We start from the raw sequence: 19,127 nt of genomic DNA on the forward strand, positions 1-19,127 counted from the left end.
AGGGAGGGAGGGAGGGAGGAAGAAAAAGGAAGAAAGGAAAAAGAAGAAAAAAAGAGAAAATCGCTCTAGATCAGTGATGGCAAAGCTCTGGCATATGCCAAAAAGACACACAGAGCCCTCTCTGTGTGCATGTCTGCATTGCCTGCCAGAGTTTGTTACTACAAATCCAGAGGGACCCAGGACAGAGTTGTTCCCCTCCCCCTCTCCATGCACCTTAGGCCGTTCCTCACTTCACCTACCCCTCTACCCAGTAGCCCAATGGGAGTGCTTCCTCCCTCCTCAGTCTAGGGTAAGGTACTAGGAGAGGTGGGATTCACATGCTGTGTTGAGGATGTGATTCAGATAGCTGCCTGTTAAGACTGCAGTGAAGCCTATTCCAATGGTGGGTTTGAAGAGGAACTAGGTTTGAGGGGAGCATAGATCACAGCATGGAACATAGCTGGAGGGGAGCAGAACCAGAGGAGAATGGAGCACTGAGGCCACTCTCCTTCCCATCTTCACATGTGCCTCTTATCACCCACCCCTCTGCCCAGCAGCCCAATGGGAACACTTCCTCCCTTCCTTATCTGGATTAAGGGGTGAGGTTAGGCTGATATAGGGTCAGGGATGGGGCATGGCACTCAGTCTGGGGGTGGGGTGATGGCAGGGCCAAGAACTCCATCTCTAAAAGGTTTATCATCACTGTTCTAGACAATATAAAATATTTGAGAATCTATTTGCTAAGACAAATGCAGGAATTATATGAACATATTACAAAAAACTTTTCACATTTGTAAAATTAGATCTAAACAATTGGAAAAACATTAATTTCTCATGGGTAAAAATGACAATATTACCTAAATTAATTTACTTATTCAGTGCCATACCAATCAAACAACCCAAAATCATTATATAGAACTAGGAAAAATAACAAAATTCTTCTAGAAGAACAAAAGGCCAAGAATATCAAGGGAACTAATGGGAAAAAAAGTGAAGGATGGTGTCCTAGCAGTTTGAGATATTACACTGAACTTTAAAGCAGTGATCATCATAACAATATGGTACTGCCTAAGAGACAAGAATGGAATAATGGAATAGATTAGGGGTAAATGATCTTAGTAATCTAGTATCTAGATCCCAGCTTTTGGGATAAGAACTCATTATTTGATTAAAAAAATAAACCAACTACTGGGAAAATTGGAATACATTATGACAAAAATTAGGTTGAGGTCAATATCTCATAGCTTATACAAAGAAGAGGTTAAAATGGATAGAATAATATTACAAGTAAATTAAGGGAGCATAGAATAATTTACCTGTCAAATCTATGGAGAAGGGAAGAATTTATGATTAAACAAGAGATGGAGAGTATTATAAGATGTAAAATGAATGATTTTTATTATATTTAATTAAAAAGGTTTTGTACAAACAAAACCAATGCAGCCAAGATTAGAAAGAAAACAAACTGGGAAAAAATTTTATCACATTTCTCTGATAAAGGTCTAATACTCAAATATATGAAGAACTAAGTCAAATTCATAAGAATCCAAGTCATTCCCCAATTGATAAATGGTCAAAGGATTCCTATACATATAGGAAGTTTTCAGATGAAGAAATCAATGCTATCAATGATCATATAAAAAATGTTCTAAATCTCTCTTGATTGGAAAAATGTAAATTAAAACAACTCTGAGGTACCACTCCACACCTATAAGATTAGCCAATATAGCAGTAAAGGAAAATAATAAATGTTGGAGCAAAAGTGGCAAAATTAGGGCGCTAATGCATTCCTAGGTTGTGAACTGATCTAACCATTCTGGAGGGCAATGTGGAATTATACCCAAGGGTTATAAAAGAATACATACCTTTTTAACCAGTAATACCAATACTAGTTCTGTATCCCAAAGAGATTTTTAAAAATTGGAAAAGATCTGTTTGTACAAAAATATTTATATCTGTGCTTTTTGTGGGGGCAAAGAATTGGAAACTAAAGGAATGTTTCTCAATTGGGGAATGGCTGAACAAATTGTGGTATATGATGGTGATGGAATACTATTGTACTATAAGGCATAATAAACAGGATGATTTCAAAAAGAACAGGAAAGATCTATGTGATCTGATGCAGGCTGAAATAAGCAGAACCAGGAGAACAGTAACTGAAATATTGTGGAATGACCAAATGTGATAGACTTTGCTTCTAACAGCAATACAATGATGCAGGACAATTCTGAGGGACTTATGGAAAAGACTATCCACCTCTAGAGAAAGAACTGTTGGAGTAGGAATGCACATGAAAACATATAATTTTTTTAGGTATATGATTTGGGTTTTATAAGATTTTTCACTTAAGAAAAGAATAATATGGAAATATGTTTCATGTGATAATACATGTATAACCAACCTAGATTGAATTGTTCATCATATCTGGGAAGGGGGAAAGAAGAAGGAAGAGAGAGAGTTTGGATCATTTCAGGTTGAAAAACTTATACGAAAATTAGTTATTAAAATAAAATAATAAAAATAATTTTTAAAAGGATCTGTAAAAAGGAATTCTTTATTCCTTTTTTAATTTAATGGGGTATCTGGAAGTACTCTTACCATAGAGATGTGTAAGAATTAACCAGCCCACAGTGACAGGAAGTAGAAACTATAGAGACAGGAAGGAGAAACTATAGAAAGAGGAAGGAGGAACAATAGAGAGAGGAAGTGAAGTAGAAAGAGGGGATAAAAGGGGGCCAGCATCAGTAGGTCAGTCTGTCAGTTGCTGATAGTTAGGGCTGGCAGTTGTGAGGAAGTTGGTTACTGGGAGTATGTTGGGTTGGTGGTTGGTGTTTAGTTGCTATAATATAAAGGTGGGCCTGAGCTTACTTAGGGGACATTTTGGCTTTATCCTTTAGAAGACTTTTTGGCTTTTGGGTTTGGGGCTTTTGGATTGAACTGTTAGGTTGTTTTTTTTCTTTCTTGAACTTTTTGGAAGGTGGCTGGTCTTCATTGACAGACCTAATTTAGGTTGGATTAAACACTGATTGGGTTGGTCTGGATTGGGCTGCATTGGGTTGGAACTTTGGTGGGGGGGGGGGGTTAGTTATAGATAGATAGAGGCAGTTTTAGGTAGTAATTATAGGTAGTTATAGATAGTTATAGGATAACTAGTATAGACATTAGGAAATTTTCTTTCTCTACTTCTTTCCTATATTTCTCTCCTTTACTATATTCATTTTACTATATTCTTTTACTATCTCTATTTTAATTAAATTAAACTGTTAATTGTTAAAAGCTGCTAGAAGTGTTCTTTTCTCTGGCTTAAAGTGATAATATTAATTTACTATATTCTGTAGTATATTCTACTATATTATGTATATTATATATATATAATCTACTATATTCTCATTAAAACAAATTATTAAAAACTGCTCCTTTATTTTGTCAGAACTTCTAATTTAACCTTTACAGATCTAATGATTTGGAATATGATACTCTGGAAGGCTAAGGAACTAGGAATACAACCAAGATTCATCTATTTAGTGAAACTGAGTATAATCTTTCAGGGGAATAATAATAGATATTTAATGAAATAGAAGACTTTTAAGCATTCCTGAAGAAAAAAAGCATCACGAACAGAAAATCTGATTCTTAAATACAAGATTCAAGAGCAGCACTAAATAGTAAACATGAATGATAAGTCATAAGTGACTCAATAAAGTTAAACCACATGAAGCCTCAAAAGAAAGTGTTCAAAGATGCCAGGCCCAAAAGGAACTACTGAGAGAACTTGCTAAGAAGTTTAAAAAGCAAATAATAAAGAGAAATGACAGAAAATCTCAATAGCTGGAGGAAAATCCACTGAAGAAATCATCTCCAAAAATCTTGAATAGGCCAAAAGAAACGGAAGACATAAAAATACATTGATGAAAGAAATTTTTTAAGGAACAGAATAAATCAAATGGAAATACAGGCCCCCCCAAAATGAGGAAAACAACTTCTTAAAGAGTAAGATTGGCCAAATGAAAAAGAAAACACAAACCTGAAGGAAGAAAATAAATTCCTAAACATAATAATTGGACAAATGGAAGCTAATGAAGTTCATAAGACATCAGGAATCAATAAGACAAAATAAAAAGAATGAAAAAAAAAAGAAGAAAATCTAAAAAACTTCAATGGAAAAGCAACTGACCTGAAAAAATATAACTGTAAGAGAGAATCACAGAATCATCAAAATAATTGAAAGCCATGATTTTAAAAAAAAGAGAGAGAGCCTGGACACCATATTACAAGAAATCATCAGGGAAAATTGCCCTTATATCCTCAAACAAGAAGGAGAAATAGGAATCAAGAGAATCTACAACCTCCTGAAAGAGACCCCAAAATAAAACACTCTAAGACAATTATAGCTAAATTTGAGCACTCCCCAGTCAAAGATAAAGCATTATGAACATTCAGGAGGACACAATTCAGATATCATGGAGCCACAGTCAGAATTACACAGGACCTTGCAGGTTCTACTGCTAGTCTAAGGATCAGAAGACATGGAGCATGATATTCTGAGGCAAAGGAAAAGAATATAGAACCACAACCAAGAATTACATATCCAGGAAAATTGAGCATAATTCTATAGGGGGGAAAATTGACCTTCAATGAAACATAGGCATTTCAGACTTTCCTCACTAAAAAAAAAAAAATAGAGCTGAAAAGAAAATTTGATGAGCTAATTCAGTGATTCCCTAAGTGGGCACTACCGCCCCCTGGTGGGTGCTGCAGCGATTTAGGAGGGCAGTGATGGCTACAGATGTATTTATCTTTCCTATTAATTGCTATTAAAATTTTAAAAAAATTAATTTCCAGGGGTGCTAAGTAATTTGTTTCTGGAAAGGGGACAGTAGGCCAAAAAAGTTTGGGAACCACTGAGCTAATTTAACACAAGAGAAGGAGGAAAATGTAAAGTAAAAACTTAAGGGTTTCAATAAGGCTGAAGTGAATACATTCATAATTGGGAAGGTGATAATTAAAATTCTTGTGATATCTATGACGTTTGAAATGTTTAACGTACTTAAAGTATGGAAAACAATTGCAATTCTTAAAATAAATAAGAATTGTATCACTATTGAAGCAATGAAAAGTATATGTAGAAAGAAGGAAGGAAGATGAATAGGACAGATTTTCTCCTCCCAAATCAATGCATGAGAAACAGGAACAAATGGGGAGAAAAGGAGAGATAAATGTTGGTAAATTATCTCTCATGAAAATGAGTGTGAATCAGTACAGTGTAGGAGAAAATGGAGGGCGGCAGACTACTTTACAAATACCCATACTCAATTAGCTAGAGAAACCTACCTTACCCTATATTGGAAGTAGGAATAACGGAAACCATAGGGGTGAGAAGATTGAACAAAAAGTAGGGCAAACTGGGGGAAGTAGTAGTGTAAAATAAAATAACTATGAACAAGGAAAAACTAAAAGGAGAAAGAGAAGGGTAGGCAGGGGAGAAATAAGATGGAGAGAAACACACAATATAGCACCTTCACAAAAATAACCACATAATAGGCCATAAAAACTTCACAACCAAATATAGAAAAACAAAAATATTAAATGCATACTTTTCAGACAATGCAATAAAAATTACGCTCAACAAAAAGCAGCAAAAAACTATGAAAAAATAAATGGAAATTGGTCAAAGGACAAATCATAGAAACAAGCAACAATTTCATTTTAAAAAATAACGATGAGGAAATAATGTACCAACATTTTTGGAATGCAGCCAAAGCTGTACTTAGGAGGAAATCTCTAAATGCTTATATCAATAAAATAGGGAAGGAACAGATCAATGAATTGGGCAAAAGAGCAGAAAAATTAAATATCCAAGAACCCCAAATTTCCAAAAAATCTGGAAAATCAGAGGAGAGATTAATAAAATTGAAAGCAACAAAACTAGGGAGCTAATAAATAAAACAAGGGTCTGGTTTCATGAAAAAAATAAACCATAAATTAACTTGATTAAAAAAAGAAAGAAAACCAAAATACCAGTATAAAAAGTGAAGAGTGAAATCACAACCAATGAAAAAGAAAGGAAAGCAATTATTGGAAGTAATTTTACCCACCAAATGCCAGTAATCTACATGAAATAGTGAAACTATGTAAAAATATTGACAAAAATATAAACTACCCAGATTATCAAAAGAGGAGACAAAATACTTAAACAATCTCATCATACAAAAAGAAAACGAACAAACCATCAAGTAACTCCCTAAGAAAATTGTCTCAGAGCTAAATGGATTCTTAAATGAATTCTGCCAGGCATTCAAAGAACAATTAACTACAATACTACATTAATTATTGGGAATAACAGGGGAAGAAGGAATCTTTGCAAACTTAAATCAGGAAGAGCTAACACAGAGCAAGAAAACTGTAGAACAATCTTCCTAATTGATACTGATACAAAAAGTTTTAAATAAAATAATAGCAAGGAGATCACAGTGTTGTATCACTGGGATCATACATCATGATCAGGTGGGTTTAATGCCAGGAATGCAGGGATAATTCAGTATTAGGAAAACCATTAGCAAAATTGACCTTATCAAAAACAAAACCAACAAAAATCATATGATTATTCCAATAGATTCAGGAAAAGCTCTTGACAAGTTACAATAATCATTCCTTATAAAAATATCATAATTAGAAAACACTGAAATAAATAAAGCTTTCCTTAAAGTGATAAATGGCATCTACCTAAAACCATCAACAAGCATTATTTATAATGAGGATAAACTAAAACTCTTCCCAATAAAAACAGTGAAGTGGTGTCCATTATCACCAATGTATCATTGTACTAGAAATGCTAAATATAGCAATAAAAGTAGTAAAAGAAATGGACGGAATTAGAATAAGCAATGAGGAAACAAAGTTATTCCTATTTATATATGAGATATATCTAGAGAATCAACCAAAAATCTAATAAATTATTAACAACTTTAGCAAAGTCACAGGATGCAAATAAACCCACATAATGCATCTGCATTTCTTTTTACTACCAACAAAGTTCAACAGCAAGAAATAGAAAAAGAAATTCCATTTTAAATAATTATAGAAAATATGATCTGCCAAAACAAATCCAGTAACTATGTGAACACAATTATATAACACTCATCATACAAATGAAGTCAGGTAAACAATTGGAAAAGCATTAATTGCCCTTAGAACTAATATAATAAAAATGACAATCCATTGTAAATTAATTCTCTCTAGTTTTTCATTAATGAGTGTTAATAATGAATTAATAGCAACTAATTAGTTGAATTAATTCATTCAGTGCCAGATTGAAGTACCAAAAAATTATTTCATAGAGCTAGAAAAAAATGTTAAAATTCATCTGGAAGAACAAAAGTCAAAGACTATCAAGGAGGCCTAGCTGTACCAGATCTCGAAGTGTAAATAAAAAGCTAGATTGGTACTAGCTAAGAAAAAGACTAGTGGATCAATGGAGTAGATTAGGTAATGAACATGTGGTTGTCCATATTTTGATCCATATTTTGAGGGAAAGAACTCACCATGTGACAAAACTGTTGGGAAAACTGTAAAACAGTATGGAAGAAAACTCAGCATAAACCATTTTGTGCAAACAAAATCAATGTAATCAAGATTAGAAGGGAAACAACAAATTTTGGGGGAAAATTTGTAGCATGTGTCTCTGACAAAGACCTGATGTCTCAAATACATAGAGAATTGAGTCAAATTTATAAAAATAAAAAGTATTATTTAATTGAAAAAATTGTCAGTGGATATGAAAAAGCAGTTTGTAGAAGAAGAAATATAGTCATATGAAAAAACACTCCAAATTACTATTGATTAGAGAAATGCTAATTAAAACAACTCCGAGACACTCAAACATCTCAGATTGGCTAACATGACCAAAAAAGGAAAATGATAAATGTTGGAGATGTGGGAAAATTGAGACACTAATCCTCTGCTAGTGGAAATGTGAACTGATACAACTATTTTGAAGAGCAATATGGAACCATGCTCAAAGGGTAATAAACTATCCTTTCACCCAGCAAAGCCATTACTGGGTCTAACATCCCAAAGAAATCAAAGATAAGGAAATAGGACCTGCCTGTATCAAAATAATTTTAGCAGCTATTTTTATACTGTCTGAAAATTGGAAATTGAGGGATTGTCAATCATTTGGGTAATGGATGAATAAATTGTAGTATTTGGTTATAATGACATACTATTCTACCATAAGAAATGATGAACAAATATCAGTTCAGAAAAACTTGGAAAGATTTATATGAACTGATGCAAAAGGAATTGATCAGAAACAGGAGAACAATGTATAGTAACAAATATTATATGACAACCAACTGTGAAGTATTAAACTATTAAGAGCAAAGTAAGTTCCCAAGTTATCCACAAGGCACTAATGGAAAATGCTAACCACAGCCACAGAAGGAACTATTGGAGTCTGATCAAAGTATACCATCTTCCATTTTATTTCCTTCTTGAGTAATTTATTTGTACATATGATGTGTCTTTTGTCACAGCATGAATGATATGAAAATCTGTATTAATGAAATGGTATAATCTATATCACACTTTTTACCTCCTTGGGAATGGATTAAAGAAGAAAATATGAATCCTAAAATGTCAAAAATTGTTTAAAACTGTTTTTCTATGACTTTACATGTAGCCATTTTGGCATTTGTCCTCTTCTGAGTGTGCGTTTTTGTCCTCTCTTTGAGAAATTGACTCCGAAAAAAAGGTAAATTTTCCAACAGATTGGGAGGGATGCTTTTGGTTAACTGATGAGAAGATGTGGACAAGATTCCTGGATGGGCAGGAATGCATGGTTTGTGAGCTACATATACATATTGATGAGCTTATAGGTTCATTTGAATATTTTAATGTTTATACTGAAACATAAAAGAACAGTTAAGTTAAAAACTTTTTAAAAGTTTAAAAATATCATTTTAATGTTCTTGTAGAAATAATTTTAAATGTCATACTTAAGTAATAATTTTGATTTTTAATTTTTTTTTAAACCCTTGTACTTTTCGGTGTATTGTCTCATAGGTGGAAGAGTGGTAAGGGTGGGCAATGGGGATCAAGTGACTTGCCCAGGGTCACACAGCTGGGAAGTGGCTGAGGCCGGGTTTGAACCTAGGACCTCCTGTCTCTAGGCCTGACTCTCACTCCACTGAGCTACCCAGCTGCCCCCCTTGATTTTTAATTTTTAATGTAACATTTGTTAAGTTGTATACACTTGTTTATGCCTATGTATAGGCATATGCCTACATTTACAATATGATTTTAAATTTAAATATCTTCATTCAATTTAAATTAAAGCTGTGCCAAAGTAATTTTTGGAAAGGGGAAAAATGTTAATACATAATTTAAATAAATAAATTATGACTACGGATCATATGTGAAAATTTTAAAAGTAAATATATATTCTATTTTTTTTGTTTGTTTTTCAGCTTCTCCATCCATTAAACTCCTGGTGGATGATCCCATAGTTGTAAATCCTGGGGAAGCGATAACTTTAGTATGTGTTACAACAGGAGGTGAACCTACCCCTACTCTTACCTGGGTTAGGTTCATTGGGACTCTTCCTGAAAAGACTGTACTGAATGGAGGAACTTTAACCATTCCTGCCATCACATCAGATGATGCTGGTACTTATAGCTGCATTGCCAACAATAATGTGGGAAATCCAGCCAAAAAATCCACCAGCATCATAGTGAGAGGTAAGTTTGACTAGAGAATTAAAATTTTATTTCCCAAAGAATCCAATTTTCAAGAAGTAAATGGAGGAAGGGGGAAAATGTGCATATACAAAAATTATTTGAAAAAATCTTGCATTTTATTAAGGGTTTCAAAAATCTTTGAATCTTTTAAAAATCAGAATAATGTAATAGTGCTATAAATGCATTCATCAAAAAAGTCAATAAAAGGGGGCAGCTGGGTAGCTCAGTGGATTGAGAGCCAGGCCTAGAGACGGGAGGTCCTAGGTTCAAATCTGGTGGCCTCATACACTTCCCAGCTGTGTGATCCTGGACAAGTCACTTGACCCCCATTGCCTACCCTTAACACTCTTCTGCCTTGGAGTCAATACATTGACTAAAGACAGAAGGTAAGGGTTTTTTAAAAAGTCGATAAACTTTCAAATCAATTACTTCCTGAATAAGATGTGCATTTCCTGAATAAGGAATGAATTATCTTTATCCTGAGTCTTCAATTGCATCTTTGAGGTTTTCATTATCTTGTTAATGACAAGTTTTACAGCAGAATTTATAATCAAATTGTGTTAACAAACTTAGGCTAGGTCTTAATATATATTTTTAAAGGTAGAAGAAGGCAATCAGAGGGGGGAAAAAAGGTCTTCCTGAGAGAGAGAACACTAGAAGTTCCACAGAGATCCTTCTGATGGAGATCATAGAGAAAGTAGAGATTTTCAAACTGGCCAACTTGAAAAGAAGCTTGTATATTCATGTGATCTCAACATGAAACCACACAGAGACATAAAAGAAAGGGGCGGGGGGAGGGAAGGCATTTGTAAACTTTAGTGAACCCAAGCTTCTCTCTGAAGAAAAGGTCCAATATTATACAGGCTTTCTTGTTTGTAATCTATGAAGAGTTGAAATAGTTTCAATTAAAGGAGAATGGTATAGATATAAATATATTACAGAAAAGAAATTATTAAAAAAGAAAACAAAGGATATCATAAAAAATTATGAATGAACAAGATCGTTTTGTCGCATCACAAAATTGAAGGATAACCAAAATACAGCCTCTGTGCCCTCTTGGTATTTTCATGTCAAAGAATGGATCCACATGATATTGGGTGGAATAATCGTAACAAATTTATAGAATATAGTTAGATGTCACACAGGAGGAAAAACTAGAAATTATTAATATCATAGATCCAACTGAATACTGAAAGAATAAATGAATTTTTGTCTTTTTCCTAATAGCCTATGTATGCAAGAAAAAACAAATTTTATATACATAGGCAAAAAACTCCCGGATGTTGAAATTTTATATATAAAACTGAGTGCCTCTAAGTTGAATCTGGTTTATCAAATCAAAGGTGACACATTGTTATAATAATAATGTTAATCTAATTTTAAAATATTTTTAAATGTTTCCTAATTTCATTAAAATATTTTTAAATTCTGAATTCTCTGCCACCCTCGCTATTTCCCTCCCTCCCAAATCCTTGGGGAAGTAAGTAATGTGATATCAATTATACACAAAAGCATCAAAATACATTTCCATATTATCAATGTTGCAAAAAACCCACATGAAACAAGAAAAATAAATGAAATATGTTTCAATTTGCACTGAGTTCATCAGTTCTCTCTCTGGAGATGGATAGGATTTTTCATCATGAGTCCTTTGGAATTGTCTTGGATTATCATCTTGATCAAAGTCATTAAGTCTTTCACAGTAGATTATTGTTAAACATTGCTATTTCTTTGTGCATTGGTCTTCTGGTTCTGCTAACTTCATTTAATTTCACTATGATTTCCCAGACTTTTCTGAAATAATCTTGCTTGTCATTTTTTCCTAGTAACATTTAATTGTGTTTTCCCAATAACATGTAGAAACAATTTTTGACATTTGTTTATGATATTTTATAACCCAATTCTCTCCTTCCCTCCTTCCCCAAGATGATAAATAATCTGAAATAGGTTCAAATATGTTATCATGCAGTTCATATATCCATATTCTTCATGTTTTGAAAGACAACATGCATGCAAGAAAATGTTTAGGAAGGAAATAAAGTGAAAAACGGTATGCTTGGGTCTGTGTTGAGACTCCATCTGTTCTGTTTCCAATGGTGGATGGCATTTTTCATTAGGAGTCCCTTAGAGTTGTCTTGGATCCTTATATCAGTGATAATAGTTCAGTCATTCACAGCTGATCCTCATACAATATTTCTGTTACTGTGTACAGTGCCCTAATCTTCCATATTCCCACAGTGTATTCCATAGTGCAAAGTGCATTTTTTTCATCATTGTTCATTAGGGTGATTGTCCTATAGTTTTCTTTCTGTTTTTGCTCTTCCTGATTTACTTCTTTGGGGAAGTAGGAAACATCTATGTGTTTCCAAAGGTATTTTAGAGGACTCCATGTCTTTTTAAAAAAATTTTATACTTGTATTAGAATTAATTATTCATTAAATATTTGGTTAAATTCTGTTGAAAATTCATCTGACCCTAGAGATTTTTTTTAAGGAAATTCATTGGTGGTTTGTTCAATTTTATTTTTTGAGAAGGGGTTATTTTAAGTATTTTATTTTCTCTTCTACTAATCTGGGCAATTTATCTTTATCATATTGATCTATTTTGCTTAGCTTGTCAAATATATTGACAAATAATTAACCAAAATAACTCCTAGAAATTGCTTTAATTTCCTTTCCATTTGGTTCTGAATTTGACCTCTTCAGTTTTGATAGCACTAATTTGGTTTTGTTTAGAACAAGTTAACCAAATTGTCAATTTTATTGCTTTCTCCCCTAAAACCAGCTCTTTGTCTTACTTATTAATTCAATGATTTTCTTACTTTAAATTTTATTAATATCTCCCTTTATTTTCAAGATTTCCAATTTTGTATTTAATTGGGGATTTTTTATTAGTTCTTTTTATCTTTTATTTTAGTCATGTGTCCAATTCACTGGTCTGCTCTTTTTCTATTTTATTGATGTAAGCATATAGAAAAATACATTTTCCACTAAGTACTCCTTTGACTGCATCCCATAAAATTTGATATATTGTCATCTGATTGTCCTTCTCTTTAATGAAATTATTGGTTATTTCAAAGGTTTGTTTTTCGATCCACATATAATTTTAAATAATTATTTAGTTTCAAATTAGTTTTCAGTCTTTTGTAGTCTTTGTTGAATATAATTTTTATTGCATTATGTTCTGAAAAAGAAACCTTTAATACTTCTGCTTTTCTGCATTTGATTGAGAGACTTTTATGCCTTATTATATGATCAGTTTTGTGAAGGTGCCTTATACTTCTGAGAATAGAGGTTTATTCAATTTTATCAAGAGGTCTATCACATCCAACTTTTCTAAAATTCTATTCCTCTCCTTAACTTTCTGGTTTATTTTGTGGATGTATTTGTCTAGTTCTCAGAGGGGACAGTTTAAGTCCCCCATTAATATCATTTTACTCTTATAATGCATATAACATCTTTAGGAACTTGGATGGTATGCCATTTAATGAACATGTTTAATGTTCAATATTCTTTCATTGTCTATGGTAACTTTTATTTTAATTGGATCTATTTTTTCTTTTGCTTTATCTGAGATCATGATTGCTACCCCTCCTTTTCCTTGTTTAATCAAATTATAAAAGATTCTGCTCTAGCCCTTTGCATTTTTTCTGTGTATGACTCCCTACATTCAATGTTTCTTATAGATAATATGTTGTGGGATTCTTGTTTTTAATTCACTCTCCTATGTTCTTCCTTTTTGTGATTGAGTGCATTCCATTCCCATTCACAGTTATGATTACTAACTCTGTCTTTTCCCCCAACTCTTTTTCCTGTTTATCCTTTTCTTTGTCTCTGTCTCTGTCTCTCTGACTTTCTGTCTCTCTCTCTCTCTCTGGCTTTTTCTCTCTCTCTGTCTCTGTTTCTTTCTCCTTTCAGCCTTTCCTTGTTCACAAATATATTTGTTTCTGACTACCAATTCCCCCAGTTAACCTATCCTTTTATCCACCCTCCCTCTCAAGCTCCCACCACCATCACATCTTTATGATTTAATGTAGGTTTCTATACCAAACCAAGTATGGATTTTTACCCTAATCCTCCATCTTTTCCTCTTTTATAATTAATACTTTTGTGCCTCCTCATGTGAGATAATTTACTCCCTTCTATTTTTCCTTTTCTCTTCTCCCAGTGTGTAATTCTTTCCTATCTCTTGATTGGGGGGGGGGGGATATCCCCCCATCCTATTCTGTTTACTCATTCTGTTCTTTCTATGTATACATCTTACTTCCTTAATCCTGATAAAGTTCTCAAGGTTATGAATCATGTAACCATGAAAAAGTATTATAAATTTTAAAAAAGAATGTCCATTGTCACCATTATTATTTTTAATAAAGTTTGAAAATTCTAATTATAACAATAACAAGAAAAAATCAAGGGAATTAATACAGGCAAAGAAAAATAATCAGGTTTTTTGCAGAGGACTTGAAGGTTGAAATGTTAGAAAGTCAAATAAAATTTTAATTAAAATAATAGCTTAATTGAGGCTACATAAAACTAGATCAATCATCAATATTTCAATATGTTACCAACAAAGTCCAACAAAAAATATAAAAAGAGATATTCCATTCAAAACAATGGAATGTATAAAAATACTTAACAGACTCATAAAGAACTATATTTTTAAAAACCCTCACAGTATTATTTATTAAAATTTTTATTATTTTATTAATTAGAGAAACATTAATTCCTCATTAGTATCCTGAACTAATATAATATATTTTTGGCAATGTTACCTAAATTAATTTACTTATCCAGTGCCTTTAAAATCAAACTATCAGGGGCAGCTGGGTAGCTCAGTGGAGTGAGAGTCAGGCCTAGAGACAGGAGGTCCTAGGTTCAAACCCGGCCTCAGCCACTTCCCAGCTATGTGACCCTGGGCAAGTCACTTGACCCCCATTGCCCACCCTTACCACTCTTTCACCTATAAGACAATACACCGAAGTACAAGGGTAAAAAAAAAAAATCAAACTATCAGAGAATTACTTTAAATAGGTATAAAAACAATGAAATTTACCTGATAGAACAAAAGATTAGGAAGAGGGGCCTATTGTTGCCAGATATAAATTACAGAATATGTCAAAATTATTTAAATGGTACTAGTTAAAAATAGAGAAATTAATCAGTATAATCAATAGAACATAACATACTGAAGCAAACACAGCTAGTAACCTATTATTTGATAAATCTAAAGAGTAGGTTTTAATGGTTACATTATAAACAAAGTATAAGAGCAAACTACCTTTATTATCTTTAAGGAGAATAATAACCCATGGTCTAACAAGGGATAGAAAGAATATCATAATAAAAAAAGAACAATTTTAATTACACAAATTTGTTTGGATTTTGTCCTTTGAAAACTAGCTGTTTGTGTCATTTGACTAGTTGGAGAGTAGCTCACATTTTTATAAAAGTAACTTAATTCCTTATACCATTTATCTTGGAAGTGATAGCTTTTTCAGAAAATTTTTCAACAAAGATTCTTTACCAATTAACACTTCAATTTAAGTGCATTCATTTTGCTTTTACAAAGACCTTGAAAATTGTTAAGGGAGCTAAGATGGAGGCTTAACAGGAGGGGATTTCTGAATATCTTTCCAACAAATCATTACAAAGCATCTCAAAAGTATAGATATTCTTGGGAGCTGACTGAAAGTACCATAGACTTGTGACCTTGAGGTCAATGTAAGGCCTTGACAGAAAGACTTGTGACCTGAGGCTGAGAAGCATAAAGGCTGGCAGCCAAACACTGAGCTTGGGCAGAAACAAGGCTAGACATAGCTGAGGAAGCAGGGACTGGAAAGAAAGCTTCAGGACAAAATTCTTTAAAGTTCACTACACAGAGAACATCATATTACCTGGGCTTCTGACTGGGAATGGAAAATACTACCAAGGCAAAGCCCTGCAAAATAGAAGCTAAGAAAGCAATCAACATGCAGGAACCCCAAATCAGTGGTGGCAAAAAGAACAAGTAACAGCAAAAAAAGCTCTTGACCCTGGATAATTTCTATGGAGAAAAAGAACAAAATACAAAAAGCAACAGCAGAGAGTGACAAACACACAAACATCCAAATTTTCAAAAAAAAAACAAAACTGGAAATTGGTCACAAGTCCTCAAGGAATTCAAAAAGGAGTTTAAGAACCAAATAAGAAAAATCGGAGAAAAATGGGAAGAAAAGTGGGAAAAAGAAATTAAAATAATACAAAAAGGAAATAAAAGCTTAAAAGACAAAATTACCCATATGAAAAAAGAGACACAGAAATAAAATGAAGTAATAAAAAATTGGAGATAAGACTTGACCTGCTGGAAGCCATGAAAAAGAGGATAGGCTAAATCAAAAAAGAAAATCAAAAGATCATAGCTGAAAATCAGTCTTTAAAGACTAGAAGCTAATGATCTCACAAGACAGAAAGAATTAATAAAGCAAAATCAAAGGAAGGAAAAAATAGAAGGAAACATGAAATATCTCATTGAAAAGACAACTGACCTAGAAAACAGATCCAAGAGAGACAATTTGAGAATTATTGGTCTACTGAAAAGTTTGGGACAAAATAAAAGCCTTAACATCATATTACAAGAACTCATCCAAGAAAACTGCCTTAATATTCTTGAACAAGAGGGCAAAATACACATTAAAGGAATCCATAGATCACCCTCCTACATTAAATTCCCAAAAGATAACCCCCAGGAATGTTATAGCCAAATTCAAGAGCTTCCAGGTCAAGGAGAAAATATTGCAAGCAGCCAGAAAGAGACAATTCGGATATCAAGGAGCCCCAGTCAGGGTTACACAGGATCTGGCAGCCTCCAAACTAAAGGACCACAAGGTTTGGAATATGATATTCAGGAAGGCAAGAGAATTGGGTCTACAACTAAGAATCATCTACCCATCAAAATTGACTATATACTTTCAGGGCAAAGTATGGGCATTTAACAAAATAGAAGATTTCTAAGCATTCGTAAAGAAAAGATCAGAACTAAATGAAAAATTTGATGTCCAAATACAAAATTCAAGAGAACCATAAAAGGGTAAACAAAAAAGAGATGAAAAAAATGTAAGGTCTTCAGTATGGTCAAATAGATTATATTTCTATATGAAAAATGATATCTGTAATCCTTAAAAATTGTATTCATTATCATAGTAGATAGAAGAATTATTCACAGGCAGAGGGTGTTGTTCAAGTAGGTATGTAAAAAAATAGGGAGGGGGGAAAAGGAAGATGGTAATGAGAAACATGAAAGAAGAAAAATAGGATAAATTATATGAAATAAAGAGGCTTATGAGGGAAACAGTGGTGGAGAATAAACCTTACTCTCAGTAGAATCAATTCTGAGAGGGTAGTACAGCTAGGTATTTTGGGGTATAGAATTCTATCTTGCCTTATAGAGAAGTTGAAAGGGAATAAGGAAGGGGTGGTGTGGAGTGGGGAGTATTAAAAGGGAGGGAATGGTTGGTGGAGGGAGGCAATTAATAGACCCTAAAGAGAAATAAGAGGGGAATAAGAAGGGAGGATGTGAAAAGACAAATAAAATAAGGGTGGGGAAAAGGGAGACTGATTAAAAGCGAAATAGAATAGAAGGAAACTGAAAGAAGAAAAAGAAGAAATAAAAGAAGAAATAAAAATATGGGAAATACACAGGTGGTAATCATCACTCTGAATGTGAATGGGATAATCTCACCCATAAAATGGAAGTGGATACCAATCTGGATTAAAAAAACCAAAATCCAACCATATGTTATCTACAAGAAATATATATGAGGCACACACAAGGTAAAGGTTGGAGGCTAGAGCAGAATTTATTAAGCATCAACTGAGAAAGAGAAGGCAAGAGTCACAATCATGATATCTGACAAAGCCAAAGTAAAAATAGATCTGATTAAAAGAGATAAAGAAGATAACTACATCCTGATAAAAGGCAGTATAGACAATAAAGAAATGTTAGTACTCAACATGTATGCACCAAATGGTATAGGATCCAGATTTTTAAAGGAGAAACTATTGGAGCTTAAGGAGGAAATAGATAGTAAAGGTACACTAGTGGGGGACCTCAACCTTCCTTTACCAGATCTAGATAAATCAAATAAAAAATTAAATAAGAAAGAAGTAAGAGATGTGAATGAAATCTTAGAAAAATTAGGGTTAATAAATAGATGGATAAAAACAAATAGAGATAAAAAGGAATATACCTTCTTTTCAGCAGCACATGATACATTCATGAAAACTGACCATGTACTAGGGCATAAAAACATTGCAAACAAATGTAGAAAAGGAGAAATAATAAATGCAGCTTTTCAGATCATAATGCAAAAAAAATTATAATTAGTAAGGGTACATGGAGAGGCAAATCAAAAATTAATTGGGAATTAAATAACCTGATTCTCCAAAACTGGTTGGCTAAAGAACAAATCATAGAAACAAATAATGATTTCTTTGAAGAAAATGACAATGAGGAAACAACATATCAAAATTTGGGGATACTGCAAAAGCAGTACTCAGGGGAAAATGTATATTCCTGAGTGCCCATATTAACAAAAAGGAAAAAGAGGACATTAACAAATTGGACATGCAACTAAGAAAACTAGAAAAAGAACAAATTATAAACCCTCAGATAAAGACAAAATTGGAAATCCTATAAATCAAGAGAAAAATTAATAAAATTGAAAGTAAAACAAATATTGAACTAATAAATACGGATAGGAGCTTGTATGTTGACAAAAACAAATAAAATACATAAATTACTAGTTAATCTAATCAAGTAAAAGAAAGGAGAGAAACAAATTAAAAGTGTCAGATATGAAAAGGGTGGTTTTGCCTCTAATGAAGAGGAAATTAAGGTAATTATTAAGAACTCTTTTGCCCAGTTATACCTCAATAAATATGGCAATCTAGGTGAAATGGATGAATATTTACAAAAATATAAATTGTCTAGATTAACAGAAGAGGAAAATACATAAATAATCCCAAATCAGAAAAAGAAATTAAACAAGCCATCAAAGAAATCAATAAGAAAAAATCACCAAGGACAGAGGGATTCACAAGTTAATTCTATCAAACATTTAAAGATCAATTAATCCCAATACTCTACAAACTATTTGAGAAAATAGGCAAAGAAGAAGTCTTACCAAATTCTTTTTATGATACAAATATGGTACTAATTCCCAAGCTAGGAAAACCAAAAACAGAGAAGGAAAACTATAGACCAATATCCTTAATGAACATAGATGCAAAAATCTTAAATAAAATACTAACTAAAATACTAAAATAAGCTCTCACAAGGATTATTTACTATGACCAGGTGGAATTTATACCAGAAATGCAAGGATGGTTTAATATTAGGAAAACCATCTATGTAATTATATATATATATATATAT

General features: G+C 32.8%; 1 protein-coding gene across 1 annotated transcript in view; it reads left to right on the forward strand.

Moving 5' to 3' along the window:
* The window catches only part of LOC123233958 (MAM domain-containing glycosylphosphatidylinositol anchor protein 2-like), a 401,852-nt gene that overhangs the window by 183,289 nt on the left and 199,436 nt on the right, over nucleotides 1-19,127 (forward strand). Inside the window, exon 7 of the mRNA XM_044659946.1 lies at nucleotides 9,447-9,716. Coding sequence (XP_044515881.1) covers nucleotides 9,447-9,716 — 270 coding nt within the window. The remainder of the gene's footprint in view (nucleotides 1-9,446; nucleotides 9,717-19,127) is intronic.

Source organism: Gracilinanus agilis, chromosome 2, assembly GCF_016433145.1.
Source record: "Gracilinanus agilis isolate LMUSP501 chromosome 2, AgileGrace, whole genome shotgun sequence".
NCBI lineage: Eukaryota > Metazoa > Chordata > Mammalia > Didelphimorphia > Didelphidae > Gracilinanus > Gracilinanus agilis.